Source organism: Bufo bufo, chromosome 2 (assembly GCF_905171765.1).
Source record: "Bufo bufo chromosome 2, aBufBuf1.1, whole genome shotgun sequence".
NCBI lineage: Eukaryota > Metazoa > Chordata > Amphibia > Anura > Bufonidae > Bufo > Bufo bufo.
The window spans coordinates 165,591,857-165,611,678 of record NC_053390.1 but is presented as its reverse complement, the minus strand read 5'-3'; the positions used below and the strand labels follow the sequence as shown (position 1 = coordinate 165,611,678).

General features: G+C 44.9%; 1 protein-coding gene across 5 annotated transcripts in view; it reads right to left on the bottom strand.

Annotated features, from left to right (window-relative positions):
- The window catches only part of MCC (MCC regulator of WNT signaling pathway), a 315,415-nt gene that overhangs the window by 131,055 nt on the left and 164,538 nt on the right, over positions 1–19,822 (bottom strand). For 4 of the 5 annotated variants that reach the window (XM_040421630.1, XM_040421633.1, XM_040421632.1 and 1 more), the window contains one exon: positions 8,925–9,038. In XM_040421630.1, the coding sequence (XP_040277564.1) occupies positions 8,925–9,038 (114 nt within the window). Of the gene's footprint in view, positions 1–8,924; positions 9,043–19,822 lie in introns of all 5 variants that reach the window. The other variant, XM_040421631.1, reaches the window with a different exon arrangement.

Here is a 19,822-nt window from a genome sequence, read left to right as displayed (position 1 = left end):
TCACTGGCCAAGCTGCAAGGAAAGGGGAAACATATACAGACATATGGATATGGCAGGTGAACTACACCAGTTCCAAACCTACCTGCCACAGCCTCGCTGACTGGAACCCATGCACCAGTACTGCTGTCCACACAAACACTAAGGACACAGCACACCACAAAACACACAGGTAACCAGGGCATCCATAGCTGTAATAAACATAGAAAGGATAACAACATCAACTTAATATCATGCATAACTTTTATGACCACAAGGGTGGCCCTCACTGGGCAGATGGTAAATGAACCAGGAGGATGACTCCAACATAAACATGGCAGGAGTACCCCTCAGACTTCTGGCATCCAGAAGGAGCTAAATAGCCCAAGCAGCCACACCCACACCAGGAAAGGAGTTAACCCTTTCATCACCAGAGAAGGTAAGTGTCACTTAAAGGAGAAGTGTACACAGAACAAACTCCCTAACACCAAACATAAAAAGTGAACACTTAAACTCACACGTTGCCAGAGGCAACCGCATGCCATGACAGCGAGCAGCCAAGCCTCCAGCTCCAGCTGCTACACTGCCAACAACCATATGTTGCCAACGGCAACCACACGTGAGGCAACATACACAGAGCCCTCAACTGTGGTTGACAACAAAGAACAAACCGCTGACAACTGCATGGTCGTGACACTCAGTTTGTGCGGAGCAGTAACTCGTATGAGTCCTTCAGAGTACCAATGCATCAAATTTCATATTGAGATTATTATTATTTTTTTCAGGTTTTTTTCCAGTGCAAATTCAATTAAAAAGAAAACTCAGCATGCAACATCAGCTTCCGTTTACATGTAGGTGTTCTGGTGTACAAGCAATGCTTTAGTGTAGGTGAGAATATCGCCATACACATGGAGTCTGATGGAGCCTGTATGGCAGTGCACAGAGGCTATACATATACAGCTCTGTACTAAGGATCCATACAGGCTGCGAGCACAGGACAGGGCTGTGTGTGTATGAACCCTAACTGCAAAGGACAAATGAAATACATGTTAGGCTTAGTGCACCTTGCGTCAGTCTTATTCTGGTGGAACACTATGAGAAGATTTCTTGATATACAGTACAGACCAAAAGTTTGGACACACCGTCTCATCCAAAGAGTTTTCACTGAAGGAATCACAACTATGAATTAACACATGTGGAATTATATACATAACAAACAAGTGTGAAACAACTGAAAATATGTCATATTCTAGGTTCTTCAAAGTAGCCACCTTTTGCTTTGATTACGGCTTTGCACACTCTTGGCATTCTCTTGATGATCTTCAAGAGGTAGTCCCCTGAAATGGTTTTCACTTCACAGGTGTGCCCTGTCAGGTTTAATAAGTGGGATTTCTTGCCTTATAAATGGGGTTGGGACCATCAGTTGCGTTGAGGAGAAGTCAGGTGGATACACCAACTACCTCTTGAAGCTCATCAAGAGAATGCCAAGAGTGTGCAAAGCAGTAATCAAAGCAAAAGGTGGCTACTTTGAAGAACCTAGAATATGACATATTTTCAGTTGTTTCACACTTGTTTGTTATGTATATAATTCCACATGTGTTAATTCATAGTTTTGATGCCTTCATAGTCATGAAAATAAAGAAAACTCTTTGAATGAGAAGGTGTGTCCAAACTTTTGGTCTGTACTGTACGTATACAACTTACGGAAGGCTTGGCCTTCTGCCACTGTAAAGGCACATGGCCAAATGTAAGGCTCAAATGCAATGTGCACTTTCCAACAGAGGTCGCAATAACGCCTGTACAAGCATCATAGACGCCTGCTCAGGCCATTTTACTCCCTGGAAAAAGTCTAAGGCGTACCGATACGCCTTAGACTTTTTCCTGCCAATCATCAGCGCAGTGAGCGCTGTGAACGGCACAGGCAGCACAGCGATGCTGCTGCCTGAAATAACCAATAAGGAGCTTTGTTATTGGTCAGTTTGAGCAGGCTGCTGGCGCTTATGGCACCCGTAGGCACCGCTCTGAAGTGAGGAAGGAGGCGCGCGATCCTCACTGGCGGGGTAAGTGGCCTTGTTGTGAAATTTTGTGGGGATCTGAGCGCCTTGTTTTTCTCAATAATGATGAGTTTGAAGCGTTCAGCTGCTGAGTGCGGTACTGAATACGGCCTCAATAGAAGGTCTAGGGGACGTCTTCACTACCGCGCTCAGCAGGGAGGAAAAGTGGCTGAGCGCTTCAGACTCCTGCTTATAGAAGTCAGCGGGGGTCTCAGCGCTGGACACGCCAACAAGAGACCTCCATAACGGACAGACCTGTCACCCGTAGGCCTCTACCTATGTCACCTGTCAGCTTTCCTATGAATCCATAAAGGATTCATTGCAGCATGTTCCATCAGACGCTGAACTAGAGATATTGTTTGCTATAAGGATTTCTTCTGTAATGTGGCGCCACATGGCGGCACGTGGTGCTACAAGGACTGCATGTGGCCATTTACAGCCTCCAGGACATACAGTCCCTCTGCCAATCATATGAAGTCTTCGCTGTAAGACTGTATAATCCAATAACCACAGCGGTGGTGGCAATTTTGTGGCATTATCTGGTGGCATGAGATAGGGCAATGGGTCCTGGAAGACGAACTCCCCTTTATAGCAAGATCAAGTATAACACAAAATGACAGCCTCTAGATCAGGGATCAGCAACCTCCGGCACTCCAGCTGTTCTGAAATTACAACTCCCAGTATCCTCCTTTCACTTCTTTGGGAGTTACAAGGACAACTGAGCAAGTGTGCATGCTGGGTGTTGTAGTTTCACAGCACCTGGAGTGCCGAAGGTTGCTGCACCCTAGATCTACAGGCGAGCCTGGTGGTTATTACTGCGTGATGACGTCATCCAGATCCACAACAAGTGACTGTCGCGGTGTCAGCACCTGGCACCAGAGGTATGTGCCTAGGTCTTTCGCTTGTGCCTGTGGCACCAGCATGCACCACCATCCATTGTGCCTGTGTCCTGCTCTGCCAGTGCCTCAGGTCTCTTCAGAGTCCACCAACAACCCCGGTGGCACGACATACCCACCTGAGAGCTCATCTACAAGGACGTAACTTTGGTGGGCAGCAATGGCCACGTAATGGATGGCAAACCCCAGTGACCAGCGGCACAGAAACAGCAGCAAAAATGTAAGGGATTGTCCCAAGATCAACACTATTTACCTATCCATACTTGACCCAGAGAACACTAGAACCTGGTAACAAAGGTGGGACCCCCAGCGATCATGTACTTGAAGGGGACATGTCTGTTTTAGTAACGACTTACATTTCCCATGCAATAACAATTCTAGGGAATCAATTCTTGTGACTCTATATTGTACAATTCCTCTATTATTCCTACTAGAACTTATGAACATATGTTAGCAGTCTGCAATACAGGTCCAGCGGGGCGTTACCAGTTGACAGCACAGATTGAATATCAGGCTGTGCAGGGACACCCCCATCTGGACCTTCACTGCAAACTGCTATCAAGTCATTCATAACTAATAGCAGAAATAAGAGGAATGGTGCAACATAAAGTCATAAGAATAGATGCTCCAGGATTGTTATTACATGGGGGGGGGGGGGGGGGGGGGGGGGGTGCAAGTAGTTTCCAAAACAGATAAATCCGGAGAGGTGAGGGGTCCTCTTTAACGACAGGTGATAAATATCGATCTTAGGACAAACCCTTTAAACCTCATAAAATCACTGCAACAGCGACATCAGTGGTACCGACCCCTCAGCGCAACAGTGACCTCAGTGGTACCGACCCCTCAGCGCAACAGCGACCTCAGTGGTACCGACCCCTCAGCGCAACAGCGACCTCAGTGGTACCGACCCCTCAGCGCAACAGCGACCTCAGTGGTACCGACCCCTCAGCGCAACAGCGACATCAGTGGTACCGACCCCTCAGCGCAACAGCGACATCAGTGGTACCGACCCCTCAGCGCAACAGCGACATCAGTGGTACCGACCCCTCAGCGCAACAGTGACCTCAGTGGTACCGACCCCCTCAGCGCAACAGTGACCTCAGTGGTACCGACCCCCTCAAAGCAACAGTGACCTCAGTGGTACCGACCCCCTCAAAGCAACAGTGACCTCAGTGGTACCGACCCCCTCAAAGCAACAGTGACCTCAGTGGTACCGACCCCCTCAAAGCAACAGTGACCTCAGTGGTACCGACCCCCTCAAAGCAACAGTGACCTCAGTGGTACCGACCCCCTCAAAGCAACAGTGACCTCAGTGGTACCGACCCCATCAAAGCAACAGTGACCTCAGTGGTACCGACCCCCTCAAAGCAACAGTGACCTCAGTGGTACCGACCCCCTCAAAGCAACAGTGACCTCAGTGGTACCGACCCCCTCAAAGCAACAGTGACCTCAGTGGTACCGACCCCCTCAAAGCAACAGTGACCTCAGTGGTACCGACACCCTCAAAGCAACAGTGACCTCAGTGGTACCGACCCCTCAGCGCAACAGTGACCTCAGTGGTACCGACCCCTCAGCGCAACAGTGACTTCAGTGGTACCGACCCCCTCAGAGCAACAGTGACCTCAGTGGTACCGACCCCCTCAGAGCAACAGTGACCTGAGTGGTACCGACTCCCTCAGCGCAACAGTGACCTCAGTGGTACCGACCCCTCAGCACAACAGTGACCTCAGTGGGGCCGACCCCCTCAGAGCAAGTGACCTCGGCTAAATTTAAAATTGTCTAAATTTGCTATTTATGCATGGTAAACAGTTCTAGAGCACTAGTAATTGTTTCCCTGCATAAATAGCAACCCCTTAATGTTATGTAGGCCTTCGTATTAACTACTTGAATTACTGTAACTTTCGTACTCCTCATCGGCAGAAAATACTCCTCAAAAATGTTAAGAGGAGTATTTTTACTCTTCCAGAAAAAAATGTAGCGTGACCTCTGCTTTCCAACAAACTCATACAAGGTGACTAAAATTTACTACGGTCACTTGGATTCCCCTTCTGGGTGAAATCTCTAGACAAGTCATTCCTTATGCCAGTATCTAACTAGGAAAAAGAATGGTGACCTGAAGATAAATAGAGACAGGACAGTCTTTGACTTCACAAGTGGTAATAAAATCCCAACTTATGGCAAGTCGAGTTTCTGTGATAATTTATAGGGATGTGGCTTGACAGCTCGTAAGATGAATGTTGCACTTTTTTCGGCAATGGCCTTGTAGCCCTTATAAAAACTCAACTTATCGGCCATTATGAAAACACAGCAGCCAGTATCTGTTGGAAGAGAGATTTATTACTGTATACACCCACAGGTAGGATGAGGAACCAGCAGGTATTCTATTCTCACTCAGCGCTGTACACAGCATCCATCGCAATCATTTCACTCTTACAGGAAATTGAAGCTCTGTGCGGACAACAAACATCCATTTGGTGCCGACAGCATAAATCTTTTTATACTCAAGACACAGAAGCACCTTCTGCACAGGAATGAACATTTAGCAACACGGAAGAATATCAGTCGGTAAATCAGTAGTTCTCTACCAGAAAACTGCTCAGAGGTTCCCCCAAAACCAACTGCAACAAGACCTATAATTTATAGAGTAGGGGGTCAACTGGTTTCAACCTGGTCAAAGAAAGGGAACCTGTCACCGGGATTTAGTGTATAGAGCTGAGGACATGGGTTGCTAGATGGCCACTAGCACATCCGCAATAACCAGTCCCCATAGCTCTGTGTGCTTTTATTGTGTAAAAAACCTGATTTGATACATATGCAAATTACCCTGAGATGAATTAGAGCTTGAAAATATGACTCTTTGGTCACACAAGTAAGATATGACTCTTATGTTAATTTGCATACTATAAAATCGTTGTTTTTTTACACAATAAAAGCACACAGAGCTATGGGGACTGGGTATTGCGGATGTGCTAGCGGCCATCTAGCAACCCATGTCCTCAGCTCTACAGGGAGTGCAGAATTATTAGGCAAGTTGTATTTTTGAGGATTAATTTTATTATTGAACAACAACCATGTTCTCAATGAACCCAAAAAACTCATTAATATCAAAGCTGAATATTTTTGGAAGTAGTTTTTAGTTTGTTTTTAGTTTTAGCTATTTTAGGGGGATATCTGTGTGTGCAGGTGACTATTACTGTGCATAATTATTAGGCAACTTAACAAAAAACAAATATATACCCATTTCAATTATTTATTTTTACCAGTGAAACCAATATAACATCTCAACATTCACAAATATACATTTCTGACATTCAAAAACAAAACAAAAACAAATCAGTGACCAATATAGCCACCTTTCTTTGCAAGGACACTCAAAAGCCTGCCATCCATGGATTCTGTCAGTGTTTTGATCTGTTCACCATCAACATTGCGTGCAGCAGCAACCACAGCCTCCCAGACACTGTTCAGAGAGGTGTACTGTTTTCCCTCCTTGTAAATCTCACATTTGATGATGGACCACAGGTTCTCAATGGGGTTCAGATCAGGTGAACAAGAAGGCCATGTCATTAGATTTTCTTCTTTTATACCCTTTCTTGCCAGCCACGCTGTGGAGTACTTGGACGCGTGTGATGGAGCATTGTCCTGCATGAAAATCATGTTTTTCTTGAAGGATGCAGACTTCTTCCTGTACCACTGCTTGAAGAAGGTGTCTTCCAGAAACTGGCAGTAGGACTGGGAGTTGAGCTTGACTCCATCCTCAACCCGAAAAGGACCCACAAGCTCATCTTTGATGATACCAGCCCAAAGCAGTACTCCACCTCCACCTTGCTGGCGTCTGAGTCGGACTGGAGCTCTCTGCCCTTTACCAATCCAGCCACGGGCCCATCAAGACTCACTCTCATTTCATCAGTCCATAAAACCTTAGAAAAATCAGTCTTGAGATATTTCTTGGCCCAGTCTTGACGTTTCAGCTTGTGTGTCTTGTTCAGTGGTGGTCGTCTTTCAGCCTTTCTTACCTTGGCCATGTCTCTGAGTATTGCACACCTTGTGCTTTTGGGCACTCCAGTGATGTTGCAGCTCTGAAATATGGCCAAACTGGTGGCAAGTGGCATCTTGGCAGCTGCACGCTTGACTTTTCTCAGTTCATGGGCAGTTATTTTGCACCTTGGTTTTTCCACACGCTTCTTGCGACCCTGTTGACTATTTTGAATGAAACGCTTGATTGTTCGATGATCACGCTTCAGAAGCTTTGCAATTTTAAGAGTGCTGCATCCCTCTGCAAGATATCTCACTATTTTTGACTTTTCTGAGCCTGTCAAGTCCTTCTTTTGACCCATTTTGCCAAAGGAAAGGAAGTTGCCTAATAATTATGCACACCTAATATAGGGTGTTGATGTCATTAGACCACACCCCTTCTCATTACAGAGATGCACATCACCTAATATGCTTAATTGGTAGTAGGCTTTCGAGCCTATACAGCTTGGAGTAAGACAACATGCATAAAGAGGATGATGTGGTCAAAATACTCATTTGCCTAATAATTCTGCACGCAGTGTATACCCAAAATCCCAGTGACAGGTTCCCTTTAACAAAACAGCCATAGGCCAAACGTTTTCAAAGGCAGTCACCAAGTGGTCATCAAAGTTGTAATATGGTTCTAGGCAAGAAGTATAGGATGTCTATCCAGCTCCTACACTAAAAGAGGTGGGAATGGGAGTAGAGTTTCCTTAGGAAGGAGACAAATGGGTTCCCCCACGGTAATAAAGTTAGGAATAACTGATCACTACAGTGAAAAGGCAGCCATATTGTCAGCTGTACTTTCTTCCTATACCTTGGTGGTGTGAGGGAGATACATACGAGTCACAAGATGGTGACTTTCTCAGGAGAAATTGCAGACTTATTAGGCGTAAGTGAGAGATGTGAATTCTTATAACTCTTAGGCAGGGATAAATAATCTTAATTATGCGAGTTCTGTGTGGTAATGCCTGTGTATTAGACACAATGGGTGGCTTTTAGTAACCTTTTATATCAGGACACACCTTCCTTCTAAGAAACGATTGCACAAACCAATCTTACAAGATTTTCCTCAGAATGACAAATCCTATGAAACTCCATGGTACCGGAGGCTGTTCTGTAAGGTTTATATCGGCGAGGACATCGGCAGGCTTAATAATAACACCTAATAATTGACAGCTTCCCAAAGGGGCTACACCCAATAGTATAAAATAACGTACAACAGAGAGGGAGAGGAACACATTGACTAAAGTCATTTTAAAATTTCATGGGGGTTTCTTGGGGAATGATTTTTATTTAAAGATGGGGCAGAATGACCTAAAATAACAATCATTACCCATCCTACCGATCCCCTGGCACTGCTCGTCCCCGTTTCTCTTCACTTCCTGTTCTCGTAGCTTACATGCAGTAAATGGTTTGGACTGGTCACTGCCAGAGACTGGTCACCACTGCGGGCTCGTTTTTAGAGCTGTTCCTCCACAGTCCATAAGGCTCATTTTTAGATCTTATTCACTGTAGTTTTGGCTTATGCGCTAGGGAGCTCTCCGGTGTGCATAGACCAAGCATAAACATATGGAACAATGGGTCCGAAGTATACTAAGGATCCGGCAATGCTGGAATTAAATGAATAGATTCTGGCGAATCTTTTCAATCTGCTCAGCTCCTTCTGTTCGGTAACACGTCGCCCACATATCAAAGTGACAGGTTCCTTTTAAGGATTTGCTTTGGATTCTAACACCAAGTTTTCCTCTACTGTGTCCTATATAATGTAGAAAGCTTGCCGAGAGAGCATTACATGCAGAGGATACTGTGATATAATGCTTCCCCTCAGTCCCAGAGGAATCACATTCATGGATTACTACATTACTCATAATACACAGTGTGATGGGCAAATCAAAACTTCAGGCAGAACAAAGGAACAACTACTGTCTCTAAGCCAACACATCCCACTATAACATCATAGATGCTGAATGTCAGGGTTTACCTGAGATTTGGCAAGTTTTTTCTCCAAGAGGTCTCTCTCCCGCTCCGTCTGCTGAAGACGCTTATTTAGCTCCACTATGTCTCCTTTTAACGAAGCCAGGGCTGCAAGATGGAGCTGAAAAACAAAAGGAGAAAAAGGTTTTTTTTATTATAAAAAAACAGCAAACTGGCTAAAAGCTTATTTTCTTAGTAAATACTTCCTAATGAAAAGGCGTATTTCCTAATGACTTGATATTCCCAGATTTTTACTCTTCTACATTCCCAACACAATGTGGCTTTTACAGAATGTGGCTTTTTTTTCTATTTCCGACTGTTTTCAATGAAAAGCCGCCCTACCAAGAACAGACGTTACTGAAAGCTGGTTGTTGCACCCCAGAAAATCTCTTTCACTGAGGCAAGTGAGGTCTGCAGCTCTTTAGATGCTCCTCTGGGTTCTTTGTGACCTCCTGGAGTTGTTTTGTTACACTGACCACTTCTGGACAGGTTCACCACTGTTCCAAGTTTTCTTCATTTGTGGATAATGGCTCTCACTGGTTAGTGGAGTCCCCTAGCCTTAGCAATGGTTTTGTAACCCTTTCCAGACTGGTAGATTTTAATAACAGATTCACCTTTGTATTTGAATCTCTTTAGGACATGGCATCATGTGCTGCTTTTGGCCTCCTGCACACAACCGTATACATTTTGCGGTATGCAAATCACAGATCTGCAAAATACAGATGTGGTCTGTGTGCATCCTGCAATTGCAGACAAGAATAGGACATGCTCTATCTTTTTTGCGGGGCCGTGGAACGGAACTACGAATGTGGACAGCACGCGGTGTGCTGTCCGCATCTCTTGCAGCCCCATTGAAATTGCGAAACGGATGCGGACCCATTCATACAGTCGTGTGAATGCGACCTAAAGGTAATGTGTCACCAAAAGTTTTCTCTGCCAGTTAAAACCAGATAATGACACATGACATACAGTATACTTTTTTCCAATCTGCTTTTATTTTCTGGTTGCAAATTTTTTAAATCTATTCTCTGAACAAGACTATTGGGGCGGCCATCTTGCCTTAGCGGTTCTTAACAGCATTTTGAAAGCAGCCCCATGGTCCATAGACACAATGGACAGGAGGGGACCTCATTGACTTCTATGGGAGAGTTTTCTAGGCATGCTCTGTGACCTGTGCAGAGATGATTGTACAAGGAAAGAATAGATAAGATTTTATAATCACCTATTGTGAATGGTGGATCCTGTCTTATCTATACGCAGAAGTGATATCATTACAAGTAGGATTAGAATGGCAGATAAGCAGGTAACTGCAGTTACGTGACCTGTCCAGACCAAAAAGTGTGGCCTATTTTAAAATAAATCCTCATACGGCTATGTGAACGGAAAAATAAAAAAGCTGTGACTGACAGCTATCTCTCTGTATACACTTCTATACACAATGCCATCAATCACTGATAACCTCTCCTCCCTGTACTGATAGCTGTTCACGCAGAGATATAAATGTATAGATCACAGGTTTTACCAAATATTTTTCCACAAATATATATATATAAATTTGCTCAGCTTCTCTTGCTCTACAACATAGTGCTGTCAGATTGCATTGCACTTTTTGGTGACAGGTCCACTTTAACACCACATATGATGGTATACACTCACAGTCCTCCATGATATAAATGTATTTGCCAACTCTCAATATGGCTTCAGCATAAAAGATTTTTTTTTTTATATATAACCTTATCCTATAATATATCAGGTTCAAGTTGAATTGCTAAGACGACTGGCATCAGTCCCACTTACAAGACACTTATCTACAAATGGCCATGTGAAGCAATCAGAAAAGACATTTCTCTGGATAATCTTGTTGTTCCAAAGGCAAAACGCATGCAATCAGGGTACGAGTAATTTATTGCTTCAGCAGAAAAGGTATTTTTTCTGTGCTATCAACCCCTTCACCTCCAACTGTGCACCAAGACAACCACTTTCAAAACCCATTTGTAAGCGCCTAGTTAAAAGTGGAGGAAATCCAAGTAGAGAGAGCTGAAACCATGAAATAAAAGAATGAGCACTTTCGCAGCTGGTCCCAACACGGACTCTCGCTCAGAAGGAGAATTTGGCTAAGGTCAGTTTCACATAAGCGTGTTGGGTCCAAGGAACGTGCTTCGGGCGATTTTTCCCCGACCAAATACTTTCTTCTGAAATAGGCCTCAAATCAGAGTAAAATTCTTTAAAAAGACAGAACTTTGGTTAAATGAATGCCATTAAAGACGTTGTCCAGCCCTTTAAAAGCGATCGGCTGTTCTACTCTGGTGACTGCAGCACTGCTCCCATTCACTTCAATGACAGCAGCAGTTCATCCACTACACAATGGAAGACGGAGCTACCGCAGAACAGCTGATCTACAGGGTGTTAGACCGCTGCCGATCAGACAGTAATAGCCTATCCTCAGAACATAGACCATCACCTGAAAAAAGTTAGACAACCCCTTTAATTATGCAGAACTTTGGGACCTCAAGTAAAGTGTATCAAGATAGAGGTTTAATACTTTAGGTTCATTTTTCGGGGACTATAAAAAAAAAAAAGACTTGTGTAAAAAATATCTGAAATATTAAATGGATTGGAGATCGAGGCTTCATTCTGTCCTGTGATTTATATAACCGGCATACCTTATTCAGATCCCTTGAAAATACTGTAACAATATTGGATGAAAAAGCGGAATGGAACTGCATTTCATGGGATGCTGTTACATTGATTGATTCTGATCACTTAGCGCTTTAGTGTGATTTAAGTGAGGGATGTGTGGAGTTAGCCTCTCTACACGTCCAGAATGTTAAGTACAAAGCAGCCGGAAAACATTCACTACAAACTTGTATAAATCAAGGAAAGATGCCTGCAAAATTACAAAGACTTCAGATTCATCTGATAGATATTACAATATCTAAAAAAAAATTCACTTTCTACTATATCTAGAACCATTAATGAGACTGTTAATGCTATACGGCAACATACTGGCAAAAGCTCAAGGTGACTCTCAGCTGGCCAATACACATCAAATTTCCTGGTTCACAGACCTGTAACATAACTGGTGGCATCTATGCCATTCACACAAGTAATACTCTGCCAAGCATTGTAAGCTGCTTTTTGATCTTGGCAAATTTCCAAAATATGTCACTCACTGTGACATTACTATAAGTATTCTACTATCGGCTGGGGTAAGTATCCTAGAATAGGAAAAAGCTGTCATATATTTATAACTTGACCTCTACTTGTTTGTATTAAAAAGTCTTATTTATAAAATTATCTTTATGGCACCTTTATTTCAGGTTATTTTACTGCAGTGTAAAAAAATAAAAAAGTCTTCTACAAATTTTCGCCCTATAAGACACACCTAGATTTTAGAAGAGGACAATAAGAAAAAAATATTTTTCATTATACCTCAGGTCAGACCACCAATCAGACCCCCAATGTTAATCAGACCTCAGCTGACAGCCCCAATCAGACCTCCAATGTTAATCAGACCTCAGCTGACAGCCCCAATCAGACCCACAATGTTAATAAGACCCTCAATCAAATCTCAGATCAGCCCCCCAGCCTCAGGTATGCAGCCTGCAGCCTCATACATGCAGCCTCAGATCACAAAATAAATAAATAAAAAACACTTACCTCTCCTGCTCCTGGACATTGCCGCTCCTCACTGCCCGCGATCTTCTTCCTCCTGTTGTCGGCTGTGCTGTGAACAGGCGCGCACAGCGTGATGTCACAGAGCGCCTCACGCTGTGCGCAGCCTGCACCTGCACGGTGCTTATTAGTATTTACCCCATAAGACACAGGGACAGGGAGGGGGGGGAGTGCGTCTTATGGGGTGAAAAATACGGTAAGCTGACGAAAGTGATGCATCTGACCTCACATCCTTCAACTAAGGCTGGGTTCACATCACGTTGTCATACATTTAACGTACACAATAAAATAACCACTCACCTTTCGTGCTCCGGACGACGCCGCTCCTCACCTCCAGCGCTCGGTCTTCCTTCTCTTCAGTCTGCTATGCTGTGACCCAGCGCGCACAGCGTGAGGTCATAGCACTCCCTCACACTGTGCGCAGCTGACAGCAGAGCCGACAGCAGAGTACCAGGAAGCGGTGAGTACAGAGCCTTCACTGCTTCCCGATCCTCCGGTACTAATGAAGCGCTTCCAAAATGCAAGCGCTTCATTAGTATTCGCCCCATAAGACACAGGGGCATATATATGTACAAAAAGGAGATTTTTGTATAACTTACCAGTAAAATCTCTTTCTCTCTCTTCATTGGGGGACACAGGAACCGTGGGTATAGCTATGTCCTCTAGGAGGCATTGACACTAGTAAAAGCGGTTAGCTCATCCCCTGGCAGCCATACCCCCTCCAGCCTGGAGAGAGAGCTTCAGTTTGTGTACAAGCAGTAGGAGAAGCAAGCCAACCAAAGAGAAAAACATGTGGAACACCAACCATGTCAAAAGACCCAACAGGGTTCTAACCAGCAAAAGCCACAACTGTGGCCGGACAACAATACTGGGTGGGTGCTGTGTCCCCCAATGAAGAGCGAGAAAGAGATTTTACTGGTAAGTTATACAAAAATCTCCTTTTCTCGCCCACATTCACTAGGGGACACAGGAACCGTGGGACGTCAAAAAGCAGTCCACAGGGAGGGGAAAAAAACACAGACCCATGGAAGCAAGCGTCCCTGCAGGTATCAAGAACTGTCACCTGCAAAACCACGCGGCCCAAGGCAGGGACCGCCGATGCATAAGTATGCACCTGGTAATTTTATGTGAACATGTGTAAGGAGGACTGGTAGCCGCCTTACACAACTGTGCAGCCGAAGCGTGATTTCTCAGAGCCCAAGAAAACGCCCACCGCTGTGGTGGAGTGAGCCGTGACACCTAAGAGTGGAACCCTTCTCCGGCGAGGTATGCTTCAGCACTTGCAGACAGAATCCAATGTACAATCGCCACCTTGGAGGCCGCCAATCCCTAGCGAGGACCCTCCGGAAGACAAAAGGGTGGAGGCTGCAAATAATGATTAGAGCTCTGACAACGTCCAAAATGCAACTCCCTTCCGTAGGGTGTGAAGGAGAGGGACAGAGAAGGAAGGACAATATCCTCATTAATATGGAAGTCAGAGACCACTTTCGGGAGAAGAAGGAATGGGCCGGAGGACCGCCTTATCCTTGTGAAGAAGCAGGGAGGGATTTTGCAAGAGAGCACCCCAACTTAGACACCCGTCTAAGGGATGTGATAGCCACAAGAAAAAACTACCTACTAGGACAGGAGCCGTAGTAAGATCTCCTGCAAGGGCTCAAGGGGAGAAGACTGGAACGCTGAGAGAACCATATGCCGATCCCAAGGCGGTAAGGACGGTATGGAGGAACCGTATGTGCTACTCTCAGAAGGAAGGCTTCCATGGGCACCAGGGAAACCAGAGGACGCTGGAAGCTGCCCCAGGACAGAAGCGCCAACACCTGACCCAGCAAGGAACTAAGGGCTAAACCAAGGTCCAACCCTGATTGTAGAAAGGATAGGACCGTGGGGAGAGAAAAAACGGAGTGAGGGGATGTCCCAGCTCTCAGAGAAGCCCAGAAACGACCTCCAGGTCCCATAATAGATGCTGGGCGATGCAGGCTTCCTGGCCTGAATCATAGTGTGGATGACATCAGCCGAAACCCCTCCCCAACTCAGAATGGCAGCGTCAATAGCCACGCCGTCATCTAAATGCTGATGTAAGACAGGACCCTGTGAAGAAGGTCTGAGTGGCAGTGACCAAGGGGCGTCTCCTAGAAGGAGAACGAGGTCGGCGTACCATGCGCAACGGGGTCAATCCGGAGCAACTAGGATTTGTCGGAATGTCCTCCATCCTGATCCTCCGTAGAACCCTGTGAAGGAGGGGAAGAAACATGTAGGGAGGGAAAACTCCAGCCAAGGAGAAATCAGGGAGTCCACGTTGCACGCTTCCGGAACACTGGTTCTGGAGAGAAAGGTGGGAAGCTTTCGTGTAGATACCGTTAGCACACCCGGACCAATGGAAGAGTCCATGTGGAAGGAGGGATGTGGAGGGAGCCACAGCCCATCAGTTGGGACTGAAGCGTGCCTGGAATGAAAGGCCACCAAATGAATACCCCATGCAATGCAGATGAGGGAAGGTAGTAACGTAGGAACTACCAAGGCATGCGGGGTGGCTATGAACTATGAGCCAGAGAGGAAAAGACAGGAGAAGAATAGGCTAGGTCTAAGCCCATTCCCCGTCTGAGACCGGCGCTATAAAGAAGTAGCCAAGGATTAAGTGGCTGTGCAAAAAACTCCGCCTGAGGAGGAAGCCAGGCAAGGGGAGTCACACTGTATTGCTAGCCCCATACCCCAGCAGAGGAGAGGGCCACCCGCAGAGGCCACAGAATTCAGTGCTAAAAAGAGTCCACTGCCTGATGAAAGAGCTGCAGTAAGAACCCAAGTATGTAGTGGTAACGCAATACCGCTCCTACAGTAGTAGCCAGTGCTTGCCCCGTCAGCGCAAAAACTGAGGGGGAGGCCTAAGACTATTCGTAGAAGCCACGTACCATACTGAGTATGGTAGAGTAAAAACTCTACCTGGAAGGGCACTGAACACGCACAACTGCCAAGCTAGCACCAGGGTAGGACCCCTACTTGAGGGGAATGTCCCACTGCAGCGACCACGAACTCGAGCATTAGCGAAAAGCGGCACCTGTGGAGGAGAACAAGCTGTAGCAGCTAAACCAGAGTGCCAGCATAACCACTTCCCAAGAAGGAGTGGTAGATAGAGAATACAGAGTCAGTGAAAACTCGACTTGCTGGAACGTACTCACCATTTATGTGCAATGATGTACGCACTACGTATTGATGCGGACAATATGATGACCGACTGGAACAATGGAGGCCCATGGAGTTGGGGGGTCTCTAGGACACATAAGTGATGCTAGGTAACCCCCTGCCCAAAACTAGCACCAAAGGAAAAGAAGTATACAATGAGGAATAGCCACCGTATCCACTGGCGGCACCTATATACCACTAGAGAAAGAGTAGCGAGGTCTTGCCTCCTATTGACACTAGAAAAAAAACTGAAGCTCTCTCTCCAGGCTGGAGGGGATATAGCTGCCAGGGGATGAGCTAACAGCTTTTACTAGTGTCAACGCCTCCTAGAGGACATAGCTATACCCACGGTTCCTGTGTCCCCCAATGAATATGGGCGAAAAATGAAAATCACACATCATATAGTACAATACCTTTCTAACAAAACTAGAACCAGCCCTGTACCTCACATGGATCCAGAGATCTCTCCATTCATTGCTCCATTTGTTCTGCTAGATTATGTTCAGCCTGGCAGCTCAGGGGGCAGGGCCTTTCTGCTGCAGCTCTCTCCCTATAACTGCCGCAGCTTCTAATAGAACACATGGCTGGTGGCAGTTGAAGATTTAAACTGAGTATGTTCGACCAGCTCAGTGTTTTTGCAGATCATCACAGCCATTTTTATTGCAAGGAGTGGGAAAAAACGGAATGCATACAAAAGCCATCTACCATTTTTTTGTTGAAGGAAAAATCAGACACGTGTGTAATCTCTAAGGCCTCATACACATGGCAGAGCAGTTTGTATGGCGCCTGTAAAGCGGAACATGTGGCCGATATGTCTCTGAAGGGAGCCCTACGTCAGCCATGTGCATGAATCCTTAATAAAATGAAAGCTTATTGTTTTGGACAACACTCCAAGTTTTTCTTTGCATTCGTTTTAACAAAGAAGCCTATCCTATTCCAATTTTCCATATGTAACTACAAAAAACTACATAAAATAGCCGCTACAACAAAACCCATGCACCATGTCAAAAATTCACAAACAGCCTAGGATGCTTTTAAAAAAAAGACACAAAAACTATCACACAATATAATTTATATGATGCAATACAAAAGCATTAACATATGAAGTGAAATAAATGCAGGACAAAGCAGTGTTTTGTTTTGTTTTTTGCTACTGAGGTTTTTGTTCATTAGGTGGTAGGTTTTGTCTTTCTGGCTTCTTTTGAAAAACATGGCACATCATCTTCACTTTAAGAAAACACAAGTAGGAAAACACACAGGGGGTCATTTATCAAAGACTAGCATTTTACACCGGTCTTTGATATCCCCTTCACTGCTGGAGGTTGAGTTGGCGCTGGCCTAGTCATAAATTACATGTATCCGCCGCCAGTCCGTGCGCCTAGACTGAAATAGTCCTTAGATTGATGGCCCCGTCCTTGGCACTCCCCAGTATTGGAAGAGACATAAAAACGCTGCGTGTGGCTAAATTTAGGCAAGAGTTTAGGTGAGTTCGTTCAGCTCTGCACCTTCCGGACTGCGGACCCATTCAAGTGAATGGGTCAGCATCCGTGATGCGGTGTGCACACGGCCGGGGTCTGTATATTGCAGACCCGCTGTTTGCGGAACGCAATATGGGCACAGCCAGGCAACAGCAGTGTGCATGATGCCTAAGTTAGTTTAATTATGGGCAAAGCTTCTAAAGCTTAAAGGTCGTGTTGAGTTATACTGCTGGGATGGCGCACTGTCCCATTGATTTTGGTGCTGGCTACATTTGTAGATGGCCAAAAGAAAAAGAAAATTGCACTTGGGCCTCATGCACACAACCGTCCGTGTGCGTTCCGTAATTTGTGGAAGGGCATGGACAGCCTTTAATATAACTGTCTATTCTTGTCCGCAAAGCGCAGAGAAGAATAGGACAGGTTATATTTTTTATGCGGACCACGGAACGGAGCAACGGATGCAGACAGCACATGGAGTGCTGTCCGCATCTTTTGCGGCCCCATTAAAGTGAATGGGTCCGCATCCAAGCCGCAAATACTGCGGCTCGGATGCGGACCCAAACAACGGTCGTGTGCATGAGGCCTTATTCTGGCATTTTTTTGCGGTAAAAAAAAGCACCAAACAAAATTTGTGTGTGTAAGGACCCTAATAAAAATGCAATAATAATATCCCACTGACCTGTTGTACGTGAGTAAATGCAGTTTAATCTGCAAGTAGTGTGCATGCTCGCCTGGGTTTGATAGATTCCACTCAGTTTATAATATGGCCACTTACTCTACAGAAGATTGCTTTGAATTAATACCGAGAATTGTATGATGCCTTATTGAATTGTATATTCAAAGCAATGAGACACTGAGCTGGAGAGGATTAAAGTCATTGATTCCTCCATTAGTGACATGTTTGGATTCACTGCCATCCTTATGCTTTACTGCGGCTCACTGTGTTATGAAACTATAATAGAGGCAGCCTTTTTATAATGCAGCGGGTGAAATGAGGCGTCTCGGGCCATTTCTCCAACAGCGGCGGAAATAATAACTTGAAAATGCATGAAGAAAGTAGGGACCACTCATTAGGCTTGTGCTAGCAACTCACAGCCAGGAACCTGACAACCAAAAGCACAAAATAGAGTTCCCCGTACATCCTCTGGAGTCGTGATGAGGAATTCAGTCAACCACATAATATAGATATACACTGACGAGCAAAAGGGTAACAATGTTTTCAACTTTTGACTTCCAGGCTCCATATCTCACCATCCACTACAGCTTCGAACGTGAGACTACCATCATTTTATAGACAGTCATCTTGGCTATCTCATACATAAATTGGACTTGCAACTATTTAGCATATGATTAATTATGAAGATTCTTGTCATGTAACTGCATTGTTACGGTTTTGCCATGACAGTTGGAAGAATACAAAATGAAGTCTATCCACCCATCCCAAAACCAAGAGGTGGACATCCAAGCAAAATATCAGGGTCAACAAGTCGGCTCATCACAAGGTCTATCAGTTCTGGCGTGACAAACATGGTAGTGGAGGTGACTCGTATGCTTCGTAATAGTGAGATCACAGATGTCCATGAAAGCACCGTGCGACGCGCATTACACAAGTCTGCAACAGTGGCCTGAAAAAAAGTGAAGAAGCCTCGACTTCAATATCGTCATAAGGAGAGTCGGCTCGAGTTTGCAAAAAAAGTACAAACCATGGACAGTAGTAGATTGGAAAAGGGCGATTTGGAGCGATGTGACTAAAGTGAATAGATTGGGCTCTGATGGGTGCAAATGGGTCTGGAAGAAAGGAACTGTCAAGTTCGGTGGAAGAATCCCGATGATATGGGGTTGTTTCCCAACCAAAAGCCTTGGATATTTTACCAGGATCGATGATGGTCTCAATGCGGAGCTATATGTAAGTATCCTACAAGACGAGTTATTTTGTACACTCAAGTACTGTGGGTATAAAAAGGACGACATAGTGTTCCAGCAGGAAAACGACCCAAAGCATACGTTGAGATTGGCGAACATATGGTTCAATGACAAAGAAGTAGAGGTGCTGGATTGGCCTCCACAGTCCCCAGACCTCAACCCAATTGAACACTTGTGTGTAGAGTTGAAGAAAAAAACTGTATTTGTACCCAGTCAACCAGTATGCACCAACACTGGGAACATGTAGAAGAGACCTGGGAACACATTTCAGTCAAGACATGCTTGAACCTGATCGAGAGCATGTCGATCAGATTCAAGCACGTTGAAAGCAAAAGAAGGATTTACAAAATACATAAAAAAATAAAAAAATTCTAATTTAGAATTTTAGGAACAAAACAGTAATAATGTAGTTACATGACAAGAATCTGCATAACTAATCATATGCTAAATAGTTGCAAGTCCAATTTATGTATGAGATAGCCAAGATGATTGTCTATAAAATGAAGGTAGTCTCACGTTCAGAATCTGTAGTTGATGGTGAGATATGGAGCTGGAAAGTCAAAAATTCTAAACATTGTTACCCTTTTGCTCGTCAGTGTATACTGATCAATATAAGACCAGCCACACGTGCCATTCAATCAAAGACAAGTAA